The sequence below is a fragment of the Grampus griseus genome (genome assembly GCF_964374135.1).
Source record: "Grampus griseus genome assembly, chromosome: 9".
NCBI classification, from domain to species: Eukaryota; Metazoa; Chordata; class Mammalia; order Artiodactyla; family Delphinidae; genus Grampus; species Grampus griseus.
The window spans coordinates 74,672,692-74,690,562 of NC_139003.1; the positions used below are offsets into that span (position 1 = coordinate 74,672,692).

At 32.9% G+C, this 17,871-nt stretch overlaps 1 protein-coding gene across 2 annotated transcripts in view; it reads right to left on the bottom strand.

Moving 5' to 3' along the window:
* Positions 1–1,568: 1,568 nt before the first annotated feature.
* Positions 1,569–17,871, bottom strand: part of HYCC1 (hyccin PI4KA lipid kinase complex subunit 1) — an 81,143-nt gene continuing 64,840 nt past the window's right edge. Inside the window, exons 11-12 of one of the 2 annotated variants that reach the window (XM_082661644.1) lie at positions 7,509–7,804; positions 6,576–6,711 (exon numbers count right to left, since the gene is read on the bottom strand). In XM_082661644.1, coding sequence (XP_082517770.1) covers positions 7,536–7,804 — 269 coding nt within the window. In that variant the 3' untranslated portion in view covers positions 6,576–6,711; positions 7,509–7,535. Of the gene's footprint in view, positions 6,712–7,508; positions 7,805–17,871 lie in introns of both variants that reach the window. The other variant, XM_082661643.1, reaches the window with a different exon arrangement.

Here is a 17,871-nt window from a genome sequence, read left to right on the forward strand (position 1 = left end):
TTTATACCTTATGCTAAAATTTCTGTAAAATATAGAGAGTGGAATAAACATGGAAGAGCAGGATTCTGCTAGGTCAGAAGGTGTATGCACTTTAAAGTTTGATAGATCCTGCTGAACTGCTCATCAATTTAGTTGTACCAATTTAAGTCCTGCCAATGGCCTCTTAAACTAATGATTTCCCCACACCTGTACTAATACTAGTATCAATCTTTTTAATCCTTATCTATCTGACAGGTAAAAAAATAAACAAAATCTTAATTATATTTTACTATGCTTTTAATATCAGAATAACTAGCATTCAGTTTACCACTGAAACACAATTACCTAAAGCTCTACAAAACGTATCATAATTTATTTTTGGAAAAATTTTATTTTGACCTTAAAACTTAACTCTGTCACCTATAAGACAGATGGAATGAGTGAATATCAAACACATGTCTGTTATGTAGTATTCACTTAGTATCTTCTTTTACCAAGTGATAGAAAAGTGAGAGTCACAGGACCTATGTTTAAGCTCTAGCTTTCCACCCAGCAGCTAAGTGACCTTGGGCAAGTCACCTGCCCTTTTGAGAGCTTCAGTTTCCTCTTTTGTAAAATGGAAATTCTAATCATTTTATAGGACTCTTTTGAAGATTAAATGAGATCATAATTTTAACTACAAATATTAGCTATCTACCACCACAATAACAATGCAAGGGAAATTACCAAGTGACTAGAATTATTTGTAAAAGCCTTTCTTAATAATTATAAAATAATTATATGCTGGTATTACAGATTCTATGAACTGAATCAACTATTTATTGGGATTGCTAAAGTCACTAGAAGAGTTTGTATTCCATAGGGCTAACATACTGCCTACAAAATCGCTTCTCTTGTTTTCTATGATTGCTCCTCTAATAGCAGTCAGAAAATATTTCCTAAATTACTTACTTCCTTAGATGAAATGGAATTATCCAAATATATAATCAACTATACAACAGGATTTTTTTTCAAGCTTCTAAGAGGGTTTTGTTTCTAAGCACACACAGTAATCCTATTCAAGTAATGTCATGGAAATTTCCTAGAGTCAGTAAATGAAATTTTAAAATTTTACCGTAATACAATATGTTGGAGACCTTATCCTTGATTCTTTCCCCAAACTAACGTCAACCTAACTCACACATTCATTGAATGTCTCAATACCTACCATGTACAAAATCCTATGCTAGGAACTAGGGGCATATAGTCTCTGCACTCAAGAGATAAAGACCCATATGAAAGATAAAAGGGCAAAGCACTGTTATCTAAATTTGCCTGTACTTCTGGTATGACAAATAATCAGTCACTGGTACATGACCCATGGAGCTCATCTTCTTTTGGATGGATACTAATGAACTTGTCACACTTCTCATCCATAGCCATGTAAAATGTAAAGCCAGGAATGAGATGTCACTGTCCTATGGCTTACTCCCCAAAGCTCTCAATGGCTCAACTCACCTAAGTCTTCCTCCTTTAATTTCTTCCTTCACATCATGACTTTTGCAAAATTTTATGATGATTTTTTAATTAGTAAAGTGATCTGGAAAAAATATTTTTTCAGTTTTTATTTCATTAAAACAAGAGGCAACACTGCTCTATAAAGTATTGCATATGGAGAACATTTACACAAATATACAAAACTTCAAAAAACTAAACTCCAGTTTATTTCCATAGCCTTAAAAAGGTAGAGAGCACATAAAAATATCCAAAGTCGTAATTTATTCTTTAGGAATGTAAACTCTAGGAACACGATTAGAAACAAGTCAATTTACTATGAAAAGATTAGTATCACTACGTGATTAGAAATAAAGATAAGAGGTACACAATAAACTCCACATAAGAGAAAATAACAGTATGTGAAATAGGACCTTCAGTTTACTAGTAGAAACTTCATATCAAGACATAAGTACTCTAGAACTCTACTATTAAAAAACACAAAAGCATCTTCTAAAACGTTCACTGGTAATCTCTGTAGGTATGCACAAGTTACAAAATACAGAAGACAACATATTTCTGTTCTCTGATGAAGAATTTAACAATATTAAATATAAATGTGAATAACTCAAAGTATTGAGTATAATTTTACTAAGCAATTAATCTAAAAGTATAAATTCATGCTAATTAAAGGACTAGAGAGTTTATTTTTTATCCAAAGATTGGGAAGACACTATTATACATTAACTTCTATCTACAATGATTAATTTAAGTACCCATCAAATTATTCTTTTTTTAAATGGCTTTTTAAAAAATATTTTTTCAGGGGCTTCCCTAGTGGCTCAGTGGTTGAGAGTCCACCTGCCGATGCAGGGGACATGGGTTCGTGCCCCAGTCCGGGAGGATCCCACATGTCACGGAGCAGCTGGGCCCGTGAGCCATGGCCGCTGAGCCTGCGTGTCCGGAGCCTGTGCTCCACAACAGGAGAGGCCACAACAGTGAGAGGCCCGCATACCGCAAAAAAAAAAAAAAAAAATTTCAGTTACCTTATTTAACAGATATATTTCCTTGATGTGCTTCCCTTTAATAAAGTGTAGACTTATTGTGCCTATAGACTCAAACGTTAAATAGCCTTACTTTAATATCTGCTGAAAATTAGGTCTCAGGGTGTATTTTTCTTTACAATTTAAAGGTTTCAACACTTTAATTTTATTCTTCCAAAACAGAAAAAATCCCTTAAAAATGGGATCATTTTTCATCCATTTTGGTTTAAAAATTTTATTTCCCTTTATTTTAACTTTTTATCTTTAAAAGTTAATAACTTTTATAATTATTATTGAATAATGTTTGCTAAGTAGTTACTTCATAATTGAAAAGAGCAATGAAATATTGCTTTTTCTAAACACACTGAAATCATTTAAGGACTGAGAATTTCTACTCTTCAAATCTACAGAGCTGCCTTTAAAAGTTCCATGGTGGTATAATAAGGGATTCCAGGGTGCTCACCTGCCCTGGGACACTCCCCTGAAGTCTTTGTCTCTCTCTCCACTTGGATTCTAAAACGGAAAAGCTGGCACCCAGCTTCACTAGAATATCCCAGGTAGTCGGATATCTGAAGAGTGAGAGGTTGGGTAATTTCAAGAATCTTTTAGAGGTTTAAAATGTGGAATGGGACTACAATGTCTGCACAGATCCTCTGAGCTATGAGGTGCGAGGCCCCAGTTTTGTGCAGAATCCTTCTTGTGGTAAAAGGTATTACTCTGGATATACACAAGGTCTGTGACCAAATGGTCACATCAGCATCTTCATAAGAAAATGACCTACAAAAGCCACTCCAACTTTCAAATTTGGAAAAGTGAGTGGGACAAGAAGAGCAGCGATAATTATCATTGTTACCACAGTTAGCATTACCCAGTATTAATAACTGCTATAAAAATTTTCAAATGTATAATCTTTATTTGAAATAGTATCAAAGGTACTACTAAAGAATTTGACTGTTACCATAACTCCACATTCTAGAAAATCAACTGGGACAAATTACTTGGAGCAAAAATTCAGAACCACTCCTTTGAGTAAGCCTTCAGGGTTTTTAAAAGAAAAAACACATGCAGATTTGTTGTGCATTGTGTAAAAGGGTGGTACCCCTTTCATACTTAAAATTGTAGGCATCTACAGCTCTGATTCCATTTTCAAATAACAGAAGAATATAAAATGTTAACATTTTTATTGTAAAAATAAATGAGATTCATTAAAAATTTAGAATTAGGGGACTTAAGTCAGTTGACACTTAAAAAAATTAATTAGCTTTAAAAACAATGAAGATTATAATGATCTAGTATCCAACATATTTGATCTAGGGTTGTGAGAACACTGAGAATTCTAAATATTAGATAAGTGATTTGTTTGCACTTTGATACTGTCTTCTCAAACTTTAATGTACATAATAATCACCTGAGATCTTATTAAAAGGCAGATTATGATTCAGTAGATCTAAGGTGGCTCTGAAATTCTGCATTTTTAACAAGATGGCAGGTAATGCCAATGTTCCTTACTGGTCCTCAGACCACAATGATTTATAATAGCAATGATCTAGAATAGTAACAAAATGAGGTTCCATTACAACAGCTGAACATTAAAATCTGATCTCTTATTTGTGCCAGCTAATGTTTCCTCAAACTTATTCTATAATGTTTCCTAAGCACCTTAACTTGCCTCCAATGCCAATCTTTTAAATTAGTTCTTAAGACTATTATTAATATTGTTAGTAGCTATGCCTAGGGGAAATTCTTTGTTAAAGAATTACAAAAAGACAATAGGAAATTCACAGTAATTGTACACAGGATTTAAATTGTAGACAGGATTTCTATTAAATTAATACTTTATCAACTTTCACTGTCTGGTTGCTTTGCTTTTTTTTGTTTTTTCCTACAATGTATGCCAATAGATCTTATTCCATTTCTATCAGTGGCACTAAAAAAATCAAATTCACTTACATTAAAAACCATATTTTATTCAGGGTTACTGAATAAAAACTAGTTCATGCTTTTTGAAGAATTGGATTTAAAACGATAGCCAAAGCAGTTATGGTCAAAACTGCATTCATAGTGAAAATGCTTTAGCAGTCTTCAAGACATAACAAATTTTTCACATATTTGAGCTCTGCATAAGCAGGTACAAGAGGAAAACTAGCATTTTCTCTGTGTGACCACAGCTAAAGACTGTGAATAAGGAAACTACTGTGTACTAACCATTAACAAGGGGACAGCTCCCTACATCTTCCTCCCCAGTCAACTTAGTCTCTCATCCTCAACCCTGCTTTCTCTCTCTTACCCTAGATTATTACTTAAGTATACTTGATTTATAAGGAACCTCAACCATAGCTGAAATGACCACCACTAGCAAACATCAAATTTTTACATCCATCTGGATGTCACCTGACTCTCTATAGCTACATACAAGTTTGTTTAGCTTCTGCCATATTGCCTTTTTATTTTTATTTTTTGGTTGGGAGCAACTACATTCATTATTCTATCATAACAAGAACATTTCAAATAGGCCTGTTCACAAAACAAGAAACACATTTAATATTTTTCATACTTAAAATTTTAAATTTAAGAACACAAACATATATAACCCTAAATTAGTTAATATATAAATGTCCTTTGTCCATATTTCACTATTTTTATTTTCTTTCAATGATATTTTATAGATGAAAAATTTACCTAATTTCCTTCATTTGTAGACAAACAATTCAATATGGTAAACACTGGTATCTTGAGAGATGGGTTGCAAAATTCAGTCATTTCCAGGAAGTCTTCAATGATGTGTGCTCTGAATTGTGGGAATCCAAGCTAAGTAGGTTTTCCGAAGTCCAGCAGCAGGGTAAGTCAGTTTTATGGCCTATTACATCTTAGGAACTGAAAGGGATCTTCACCTGCTAAATCCAGATCAAACACTTCAAAGCAACACATCTACTAGCAATCTGATTTCTGATATAAAAATGTTCCAAAGATAACAATGGAAACCCCTCTTCCCATCCCCTGGAATCATATCATATTTTAGGTTACGGAGTTACCAGGCATTTTCCAGTGCTTTATATAAACTGTTCTACTAATCTTAAAGACGATCTGGTTACAAACATTTTTAGCAGGCACTTTTCATACACGTCATTTTTGTTTTTCACATGCCTGTTTTTCAGACTGGCTCGCTAAACAGCCAGCTGTAGAATTCCTGGAGTTGTACAGCAGCCTCATCCTTGAAAACACTGTTCTCATGCAAGGAGATTCCCTTTTACACTGAAGGCCAAACACACAGCTACCAAAATAGGAGTTATTAAAGAAAAAGACTCATAACCTCTCATGAGCTGTGACCAATCTGATCAGACAACCTGCCAAAATGTATTGTCACACTGACAATCTTACGGCAACAGAAACAAATAAGAAGGTAAGAAAAGAAAAAAAAGACTCAAGCCAAGGGGAAAACACACAACCAAGAAATAACAAAACCATATTTCAACTTACTGCAACCTAGACATTATTCCCTTCATAAAGTCAAGGTAGCCTTCAGAATTTAAGATATCAGGGCTCCTGTCAGGAACAGGGATGAAAGACGACCCTGGGAACTTTCATGAAGAAGCAAAGTCGTATTTTCTGATTCACTGGTTACGTGAGAAAACTCTTACAAATTAATCTGTGGACAAAGTAATGCTAATACTAGGAGGTCTCTGCTGACCTGTTTGATGCTTCATTGGAAGTTCAGTCCTTTCAGAAACGTAAATAAGCGTTTCTTCTTGCAGACTACAAGCAGAAAACCTATTGGTATCTGTCCCAGTCCCACAGCCAACAGCAGATGATGGGTTATATGGGACTGTGACACCACTAACTTGTTCAAAGGATTTACTGAATACGGTCGCAGCGGTCTTAGCCAAACCATGACTATTAGGTTTAGGCAGAGATTGGCTGGTTGTTAATGTAAGTCTCTTCAAGGAGAGAAGCTCGAGATTCTCACTTTGGGCTCTCTGGGTTTGTTTTCGAGCAAAGTGATCTTTGCAAGACTCCCCTGCAGTTTCTTTTTCTTTTCCTCCAGTTTTGTTTCCTCCTGACCGTCTCTGAGTCTTTCCTACACTTCCCTTGTTACTACAATTTTGACTATTGTTTGATAAACCCAACTGGCTAGTACTAGACGCAGCCCTGGAATAAAATCCCTCGTCAACTTCAGATATCTCCATCAGTTCTTCTTGACCTGTTAATTCTGTATTTCCTAAACAAAGAAATAACAAATATTAATTAACATTAAGCATTTTAAGTAATTGTTTTTTCATGATTCATACCAAATCAAGTATACTTTAAATACATTAAATTTTAGCAAAATATGTAAAGCAACAGATTATAGACCAAAATCAAAGGATAATCAAAACATTCTATAAAATGTCAACAATAGTTCATTATAATTAAGTAAGAGTAATTTAGAGTGTATTAAACGAAAAGCATGCCATAAACCACACCCCACTGTGTTTTTAGAAAAAGTTCTCTTACTATTCATGCAAAAGATCAGAAACAATTAGGAAAAATACCACACAGTAAAACTAGAGGTAAACTCTCCCCCAGTAGCAAAGCAGTGTAAAATCAAAGACCATACCAAGGAACTTTTTAAAAAATAGTATTAAAATATTTCAAAGATTTTTTTAAAGGTTGCACTACACATTCTAGATTATTTTACTAAGAGAAAAATATACAGACCATAAGTATCACAAGCTCAAACTTGCTAAAATTCTTTATACATTCTCCTTCATATCAAAGATGGCAAAAATACAAAGATAAAAAAGTAATTTTAGATCTCAAAACATAAGCAGAAAATTATTTTGGAAGCAATTTTCTGCCTCATTTTCATAACTGTTTACTCAGAGAGCAGAGCTACAACCATTCCAAAGAGCATTAAGAGTCATTGAGAAACTGTGGTACATAATTCATGCATTTTGATTAGGTGACATGCAAAATTTTTGTGACTGTGCAACTGTTGCTTAAAACATGCAGCAGTGACCCTTTGCCATGAGATACCTTGGAGTGCAGCTATAAAGTGCTCTGCTAAAACTGCACTCTGCCAGGTGAGTTTATTCCATCCTCCATCATTTTTCTTACAGATTTTTGCCTCCTGATCTCTGGCAAGCCTTTGCTCTCAGTTCTAGGATCTGTGGTTGTTTCCTGTACACCCTGTATATGCTGAGCATCAATCTCTCCTAGTGTTCTGCCTTTTTCCCCATTCCCGGTCCTCTCTCCGGCCACATTTGTGACACTAATCTCAGGAATGACAAGGATGCCCAATTCAGTAGTATCATTATTGTTGTCAGGTTGCTCTAGAATTGAAGATGATAAGACAAAATGATGGCTGAAAACAAAACAAAATAAAAATGCAAAACAAGAAAAGCGAAAAGATCCAAAACAAAAATTGAACGAGTGAATGTTAGGTGTTAAGCCAAATATTTGCACTGTAGAAATTACCATAATTCACCATACTCTGACAGCACTGGAGACAATGGGGTCATGTTCTTTAATTTCAAATGACAATGACAAAACTCAGAGCATCAATTAATGTTCTGTATTTTTTCACACACATATTTGATGTGGACTATGAAACAGAAATTTTTTTATAGTTTAAAATAGAATTTCTATTATTTTTAAGATAATATTGTGACCACTTGAACTTATGTCAAGCTTTAGGCAAATTTTCAAGGATTTATAGCCAAAACTTTAGCTCTTCTTAACATGAGGAACCAAGCCACTTAGGAATTCCCCTTGCACAATTTTTTTATTAGATTACACTGAGACTGCCTTAATAAACCATGATACTGGAAAAATGCTTATGCACTTATATCATGATTAGTAATGCTACAGGTATAGTTTTTGTTTCACACACCAATCATCTTGTATATTAGTAAATATTAATGTGGCTGTGACATAATTAAACAGTCTATTCCTTCAGACTCATACTAATTCCATAAATTTAGGCTAATTTGTAACCGTTCATTACTAAACTGGAGAAAAATAAAAATGGATTTGGAAAAACAAATTGGCTATTGGTCCTTTATTCTGAAAATGGTCATTTGGAATCGAAACAAAGGAATGAAACTCCTAACGAGTTAATACTTGTAGACATTTTATTGTGTCTCAAATCACAAAGCCATGGTTTATTTAAAGTTGTCAAGGAAATATCCATAACAGATGGGAAAAAATAACATGAATATGTCTACCATGGACCAGTAATGAAAGTGAAAGTTCAAAACACCATAAGACTATGTAAAACAGTATATACTCTTTTAAAATGTAGAACACAAATCTGTGTGAGGGACATTACCCACTATTTTCAAATATTTTTCATTTCAAGGTCTCCTGAATGGTGCTACAACATGTGAACAGGCAAAACACTGGCGGCCAGAACCATATATTCCTGTGGGCGCCCACTTTGCTGTGCATCTTTAAGTACTACGAATGCCTGGCTCTCACCCTAGACATTCTGATTTAAATAGTATGAGGTATGACCTGGGCACTGGGATTTTTAAAACTTCCCACATGACCAATGTGCAGCAAAGTTTAGAACCACTGCTCTATTCTGATTCTTTCAAATTTTGAAAACTGAAAATGAAAGTTATTATGGATGCCCTGGGTACTCCATACCCAGCAGCAATATGCACCTCCAAAGGTCCTCAAAGCTTCATATTGCCCTGCGCTGGCAGGCCAATGCGCTGGTTAATTAATTTCCCAATTAGCTAGCGCTTCATAAACTTTTTTTTTTTTAATTGGGGTATAGTTGCTTTACAATGTTGTGTTAGTTTCTGCTGTACAACAAAGTGAATCAGCTCTATGTATACATATATTCCTTCTCTCTTGTACCTCCCCCCCACCACACACCCCCCATCCCACCCACCTAGGTCAAAACAGAGCACTGAGCGGAGCTCCCTGCACTATACATCAGGTTCCCAGTAGCTATCTGTTTTACACATGGCAGTGTGTATATGTCAATCTCAATCCCCCAGTTCATCCCATACCCTCTCCCCCACCGCACGTCCACACGTCCATTCTCTACATCTGTGTCTCTATTCCTGCCTTGCAAATAGGTTCATCTGTACCATTTTTCTAGATTCCACATATATGCATTAATATACAATATTTGTTTTTCTCTGACTTATTTCACTCTGTACGACAGACTCTAGGTCCATCCACGTCTTTTGACTGAATACACTCTAAATGAAATTTTTATTTCCTAGACAGACCAAAGCACGTTGGTGAGGTAGTATGACATTGCTACTTCTGCTTCCCTAATAGACGTTTAATGAGACTAAGAAGTTCCAAACAAGCCCATTCCCCATTGCTAATAGTTGTCTTCAATGTGAGGGCAAGTGACACAACATTGTAAAGCAACTATACTCCAACAAAAATTAATTTAAAAAAAACAAAATCAAAGTAAGGGCAAGTAAAATCTAACTGAGGTAAATGCCAGAGGCCACTGCAACTGAGAGTAAAATCAGCATGTCACTGTTGGTGACAACCAAGAATTGTCCATTTACGCTGTAGAAGCAGTTTCACAAAAGATCTATTAATGGGATCATTAGTGCAAAATCGTTATAAACTGTTGAAATTATCCAGACATAACAAAGCCAATGATTACTAAAATTTAACAAAATTTTAAAAGATAAGCATAAGTAGCCTAACAGAATAGAAAACAATCTACTACATTGATTGGCACTAAATAGTTTTCTTGAGAGTGTTCACATATATTATTCAATTATATTCTTAGAATAATGTGTTGGTGCACCTCTGAAGCAGGCAATTTGACTCCCATTTACAGACAAGGAAACTGAAGTTCAGAAAGAGTTAAAACAACTCTTGTATGGGGGATCTAAACAGTATAACATACTATAAATTCTAACTCTTCAATTCATTAAAGTCAATTTGAGTTAAATATTCTCTGATAGAGATTTTTCCATTACATTTAACTTACTTGCTTAGATTCCTGGCCATTTTCATAGAAAGCAAATAAATTACTTGGCTGAACACAGAGCAAGAGCAAATAAATCTCTAAGAAAACCTAAGTAAGTCATAACTCTCAAGGTTAATTTATTTTTTTAATTGGGTTTATTTTTTAAAAGATGTCAATGAAAATTAAAATGGTGCTGCAATGTGAAAATTTAGAATTTTGCAGGAAAAACTAGAAAATGACAAGAATATTATATAAAATAGCAGTAGGCAATTGGATTGCTAATCACATTCACTGGGATAATGGTAAAGATCTGCAACCCAAGAAAAAATAACATTAATTTTTTTTAATCATGAAATTAACTGGCATGTGGAAAAACAAGATATGTTTTCCACAAGCAAAAATCTTTAATTCATTTATGTATGTTATCACTCAAAAATGGTAAAAACCACAAAACTTTTAAACTGCTTATTAAAGTAAATTCATAGAAAGAAAAACATGTAATTCTGCACAGAGCTAGAAAGAAAAGAAATATAATTCTCAGGAAAATTACAGGATAAAGAAAGATAATTACATAGCAAACATCTGTTATGTTATCTTGCTCCCTATTATTTCTCCAACTTCTTCCCCTATATAATTCTGTGACCCAATCCCCCTACACACAACTTCTTATTGGTCTTACTATTCTCTAGGCCTGGAATGCTCTTCCCCACATAGCTACGTGGCTCACCTCCTTACTTCCTTCAGGTCTTTTCTCAAAACCTTCTCAGTGAAGTCTTCCCTGATCATCCCATCAAGTTTCAATATTTCCCATATTTCATATGCCCTCTTCCCTACTTTGTTTCTTTTTCTTCTTAGCACTTCATTACTTTCTAACCTACAATTATTTATCTTGTCTACCAGATGTAAGTTCCATGAGGCCAGGGATTTTTATCTGATTACTGCTGTATACCTAGTTCCTAGGAAAGTAGATTGCATTAAGTACGTGCCTAATAAACATTTGTTTGATAAACTGAACGAATCTCCAGTTATGAGGTGAAATTATTAAAATAAATAAAGCTGAAAGACCATAAAGAAGGAATGAGAAAGGTAAGCTGGGAATGTGTTACTTGACTTGATAAAATGAAAAAATAATGTATAGCATAAAAGAATTTTTAGGGACTTCCCTGGTGGTCGAGTGGTTAAAACTCTGCACTTTCAGTGCAGGGGGTGCAGGTTCAACCCCTGGTCGGGAAACTAAGATCCTACATGACGGGTTGCGTGGCCAAAATAAAAAGAATTTTTAGATGGCAAAGAAAAGCAAAGGATTTTTGTTTTAGAAAAGTGTAGTAGCTACCTCTAAATGTAGGTTTAGTAAAATGCTTATTAACATCAGAAAGACTTTTTATTTTTAAATCTATAGTTCTTTTATTATATTATCCAGAGAATAAGAAGAGAAAGTTATTCTTTCTTTAAAAAGACCATAAAGGAGATGTTTTAAGGGAATATAAATGCATAAGAAAATAGAATCTGCTTAAAAGCCCAGAACTTAAAATTTTATGCAAAATGTGTCATGATTGTTCTATACCTATAAAAAAACAGTACTTACATTTGACTTCAAATAATTTGAAAAGTTCAAAAAAGATCCAAAGAGAAACTTCTCAGAGAATATTTTATTTGTACAACCTCTATAAATACGTAATATTCTCTCCATGTACAGATATGAGGAGAGTTAAAGAATACATTTAACAGACATTTCCAAATTGGTTCTCAAAGCCACTCAAATCATTTCTCCCTACAAAATTTCTTCTGGCTTTGAGGGAGAAAAAAAAAAAAAAAGGTGAAACAAATTGCAAATATCATTAAAACTGATCATGAAAAGTTGTGATTTCTCTCATATGTAACTTTATAATCCCAAATATCTATTCCATTATGTCACTCATGAAACTCTTTATCCTAGCTTTAGCTTCTATTTTTTCACAGCTGCCCTACTTACTAAAAGTGACAATTTAAATAAAGGAGCAATTTATTATTCACAGAATTTACACAACTCTGTACTCAGACTGATTCATAAGTCTAAAGGAATCTGGAAAAAAAAAAAAGACAATCAAGGTGAATCCAAAAAAACAAAAAAAAAAGAAAGGAACCTGGTTATGACCTAAGACACTTGCAAATTCATTTGCAAAATCAATAAAATAAGCTGACATTAAAAAAAATTAATCTGTATCATACAATTTTGACATTAATTATGAAAAGTATTTTAGAGTAGACCCCAGAAGAAAGTCATACATATTCCTTTACAATTTATAAGATATATTTTAAATGTCATAAAATACCTGAACAATTTCATATTACCCAGTTTGATGTTTACAATTCATTCTATTCAACGGAAGACAAATGTTTTCTATATTCATTAAGCTATTCATTGCAGTGTTATCCATAATAGCAAAAAGTTAGAAACAAATTATTTAGCATATTAAGGAAATGGTTAAGTAAATGCTGGAATATAAACTCAATGTGGTGTTATGTAGCCATTAAAATAATGGGACTTACTAGAAGAACTTGGGAAAATGTTTGACAGTGTTAACTCAACAAAAGCACAGTATGTAAAAAAAAATTAATTAGAGCGTAACTATGAAAAATACATATACGTATGGAAAAAAAACTGTAAAATGGTAATTGTTTAAGTACCGGGATTATAAGTGAATATTCCTCTACCCAGTTTACTATCATGTTGTTGCACTGTTTTTCAATAAAATAAGGAAAAAAGAAGCAAATTGCTCAGTCTATATTATAAATTTATCATTTATTCACTTATTCATGCATTCAACTATTTCTTGAGCACCTATTACGTGCTAGACATTGTTTTAGACTCTGGGGATACAATGGTCAACCAGACAGACAAAGACACTGCCCTCACAGAACTTACATTGTAGTATGGGAATTAAGTAAACAAGGGAATTTTAGATAGTGGAAAATGCAAAGAAGAAAAGAATAATGGGAAAGAGTAAGCAGGGTAGTGGGGAGAAAGTCTACTTTAGATGGGTGGTCTGGGAAGACCTCTTTGAGGAAAGGATATTTGAACTGAGATCTGAATGATGAAAAAGCACTGGCTACACAACAATGTGGAGGAAGAGAGTTCAAGCTGGCACTTATTAATAATTCAAATCTCAGCTCAAATATCCCCAATTCCTAGTACAAAGACCCTAAGGCAGAAATGGCTTAGAACGTTGAAGGGTTAAAAGGAAAGATGAGAGTGGTCTTCAAACGAGGTCACAGTGGTAGGTAAGACATCACCAGGGCCACCTATGCCATAGTACAGAGCTCAGACTTTGTTCTGATTGCAATGGGCAGCCATTGACAAGTACACAGATAAATTATTTGGGTACTTTATTAGCATTCTTTATCAACAGAAGTCACATCTGTATAACACAAAATATTGAGCACGAAGTGTGTCCTGGGTTAGAAAGAACAGCACTGTAACAGTCCACAGCCTGGGCCAGTAATTTGCAAGGCAGATTAGAGTGAAGTAAAGCTGCCATAGAAACACAGAATAAGGTCCTGGCAGTTAAGGGGCTGCACTCTGAGCAAGAACATGAATTACTAAGATTTAGTAATATTAATCCTGAAGCCAGAAGCAGAATTTCCAGGTAAGAAAAGAGCAGCCTGGGTCACAAAGAAAAAACACAGTCTGGACAAGAACAATTTATTTACGGACACACTGGTTAGGAAATATTACCAGATTCCTTAAGTAAGAACAGGCAAGTCTTTAACTTGTGTATATAGTAAATGACACAATGCCCCTTATTGAGGTAAATTCAATTACTTGCAATAACTTTTCATCTTTATTAATCTCAAGTATAAAAAAAAATCTCTTTGAGAACTGCCAACACTGCTGCTGGATCAGGTGAATCCTCCATGATTAAAGATCTCATGACCAGAGTCCAAAAACTGGTAAGCAACATCTACTAAAAAACTATCTATAAAAGCTTATTTCTTCCTCCGTGCGCATTGTACAACAAATGCTCTTTAAAAGGTTGGGGGAAGGGTAAAGCTCAATAATAAATAACAATAAATAATAAGTTCCTTAACTACAGCCAGAATTATATAAGGCATCCTTAGTTAAAAAAAAAAAAAAAATGTAGAACACAGTCATTTACAAACAACCGTTTTTGCCTCATAAAACAAATAATTTTAACTATCTTGCTTCTCTGTAGAGAAAATTACTTTATTTTATCTAGAAATAAACTAAGATTTTTTGTTTGCTTCTAAAGTTGGCCAGAATTCTTAAGACTACTGTCTTCCTCTTTAAGCCTTATGTTCACATGTGTCAATTGTATTTTAGCTCTTGGTCAATATGTCCTTTTTCTTTGTGTCACCCAATATTTTCTAATATATTATTTTGTCTTCCATGAGTAAAAGGTCAATATCAAAAATGTCAGTTAAAATTCATGCAATGCTAAGTTTGGTCAGAAGGAAATGCTTATTTTTGGTTCTAATGTTTTATCATCTATATTGGGAAAAGAAAATTTGTTCCTCAAACAGCATTTTAGAATCTAAAAATAATGGAGCTTCTCAAAATGATTTTTTCTAAATTTCTTTAAAAAGTTTAAACAACTTTTAAAATAAAAACATAAGCATTATAAATTTCTAATTGTACACGTAGAATTCCAATAGCCAATTCTTTAAAGTTTGCTACTTTTGAGTTTAAAATTACCATTTCTTCATTTTTCAAAATGCTTTTATAACTATCAGCAATTTTGTTTTTCCTCAAATGCTTTACTTATAAAGTCATAAAATCTGATTAACAAAATAAATGTTCCGTGTCAAGATTTATGGCATTTACCTTCTGCAGTATCTAGAAAGACTAGCTTAAATGTTTTGAAATATTTACAAATAATCTTTTTTTTAATATTTAACTAAAATATACCTCTTATAATTATTCCAATTTGCTCAACAGTTAGAAAGTTATTAATGTCCTATTTATCAATATATGATAGAAATTATTAACATTTTCTAAATCAATATCCATTTTTTTAAATAATCAGTTTTAAATAAACTATTTTCCAACATGAATTGCATCTTTTTATTGTTCCATTTCTTATCTCATCTAATAAGTTAGTCCTAGATCACTGGGCAAACTGAAACAAGTCACATTTTTTGTCATTTTTTAAAAATATAATCACAGGTATCTGAATTTTATTATAATCGTTTAAATTTATTTAACTACCTTGGCATCCTTTAAATAGGAACTTAATGCTGAAAATGCAACAAACAGCTGTAACAACATGAAACTTCACTTTCTTTAGATTCACTCTATGTAAACTATATTTTGTTTCATTTTTCACTTAAACATTCCATATAATTAATTAAATATTCTAAAATTCTCAGGGTACTGATTTGGTATTACTAAGAAGACTTAAAAATATATATAGTACTTATTTTCCATTCTTTTTCACTGCTTAAAACTCTGTACTCTTGGATCTCCTAAGTCAAAATAATGATATGCAATATTATAAAAATAAACCATTTAACATATTCCAGGACCAAAAGCAGGGCAAAATTCAAAGAATCTAGATTACAAATATTGCTTTTATTGTTACACCTACCTGTTGCAAACAGTTGTAACCGTACATAAATGAGAATATAAGTTCAATCTATTCTATTTACCTGTCAATTTGGGATTGAGACAACAAGTATTAAAACAACTTTCTAAAAAATCCTGACTGTAATGGTGTTATACATGTCAGATAATAAAGTACTATACCTCAGGGTTTTAGAAATTACAAAAAAATCATTAAACTGATCATTACTATTATATCACATATGTATACTTTTTTGTTTGATATTACACTCGAACTAAACATGTTTGTCTCAAATTGAGGAAAGCCAATGAAAGGGTTGATCAATCACAGGATGATCTGAATAGCAAGCTGGCTAAAAAAAGCTTATCAAGAATACAATTATTGAGCAGTTAATAAAACAAAGTAAATAGTTTTAAATTAATAAAAGTCAGCCTTTACAGAGTGCTTTAATGCATACCAAAATGGTTTTCACTGACTTGTCTCATTATCTCACAAATACACAAGTGGAAAAAAGGTGGGCAGTAAGAAAGAATTAGGATTTCACTAGATAAGACTTTTATCAGATAACTAGTTGGCAAAAATTATAAGCACTCATTATTTGCAACAATAACTTAATTAGAGGACTTTCATGGAATGGGTATTTCAACAACCATTTTAAAAGAAAGGAGGAAAGTTGTTACATTGTTCCAAGTATAGATAATTTTTTAAAAAGTGGAAGAGTGAGTCATAATGGTGGCGGTGGTAAGGAAAGAGACAAACAAAAAAAATAGCAATTAAATTTGCTCTGGGAGAGGAGAAGGAATGGAAAAGTACAAGGAAATAAATAAGTATAGATTGTATAATAGAATCTTGTAGAGAATCATTCAGGGATTTAAGAAAAAGGGCTCTCATAGCTGAAATGGTAGATAATGAAAATAGCTTTAGAAGCAACATTTAAGAATATAGAACAGAAGCATAATTATAAAGAAATACCTTCTGTTTTCCTTTTAGTTCTGTTTATTTTTTAAACGTAATAAATATTTAAGAAAATAAAACTGCATTTTTATTATTAATTTAAAAAATTGATTATTTCACTGTTTTATCTTATTTTTCCTATTGGAATTTTGATCCTTGTGACGGTCATAATCTACTCACATTCTTCTCTTACCTTACTTAATGCTTTTTAAAATCTTTATTCAATTATTATCTTTCTCTAATTGCATTTTACTTTCAAATTATGACTTCTAAATAGCCCTCAATCTGTAGGTGGCTCAAAAATCTAGGTTTAAAAAATACACACTAAGTGAAACACAATATGCTTAAAATAATTAACAAATCTATATAAACAAATCTATATAAATATATATAAAGCTATTAATTCTGAAACTATGACCCTTGAAAGTCAAAAGCAGCAACTCTACATTGTAATTTTACTTTCCAAACATATGTATTGACATGGAATTATGAATTCATTAAACCTTTCTCAAAAATTTATACACAAAGTTTAAAAAGTCTGAAAACACAACATTAAGTTAAGCCATGCCAGTACAATATTAAAATAATTAAGTGAAAAGTGGGGAAAATCAGACAAACACACTAGTTCTCAAACATGTCTCTCCAAAACAATACTTCAGCTGAAACCAACCTTTCTTTAAAAATCACCCTATTTAGTCACTGTCTGATCAGAATTAAAATTATAGGGCCTTGCGAAATCTCCCTGGCTTGGGATGTTGATAGTCAGGGCGGATAAAGCATGCTGACAGAGGGCAGTGGTCAGAGGGTATATGGGAACTCTGTACTTTCCACTCAATTTTGTTGTGAGCCTAAAACTGCTCTTAAAAATAAAGTCTAATAATAATAATAATTTAAAAATTGAACCATCCAAAATATAATTCTAGAAATTTGG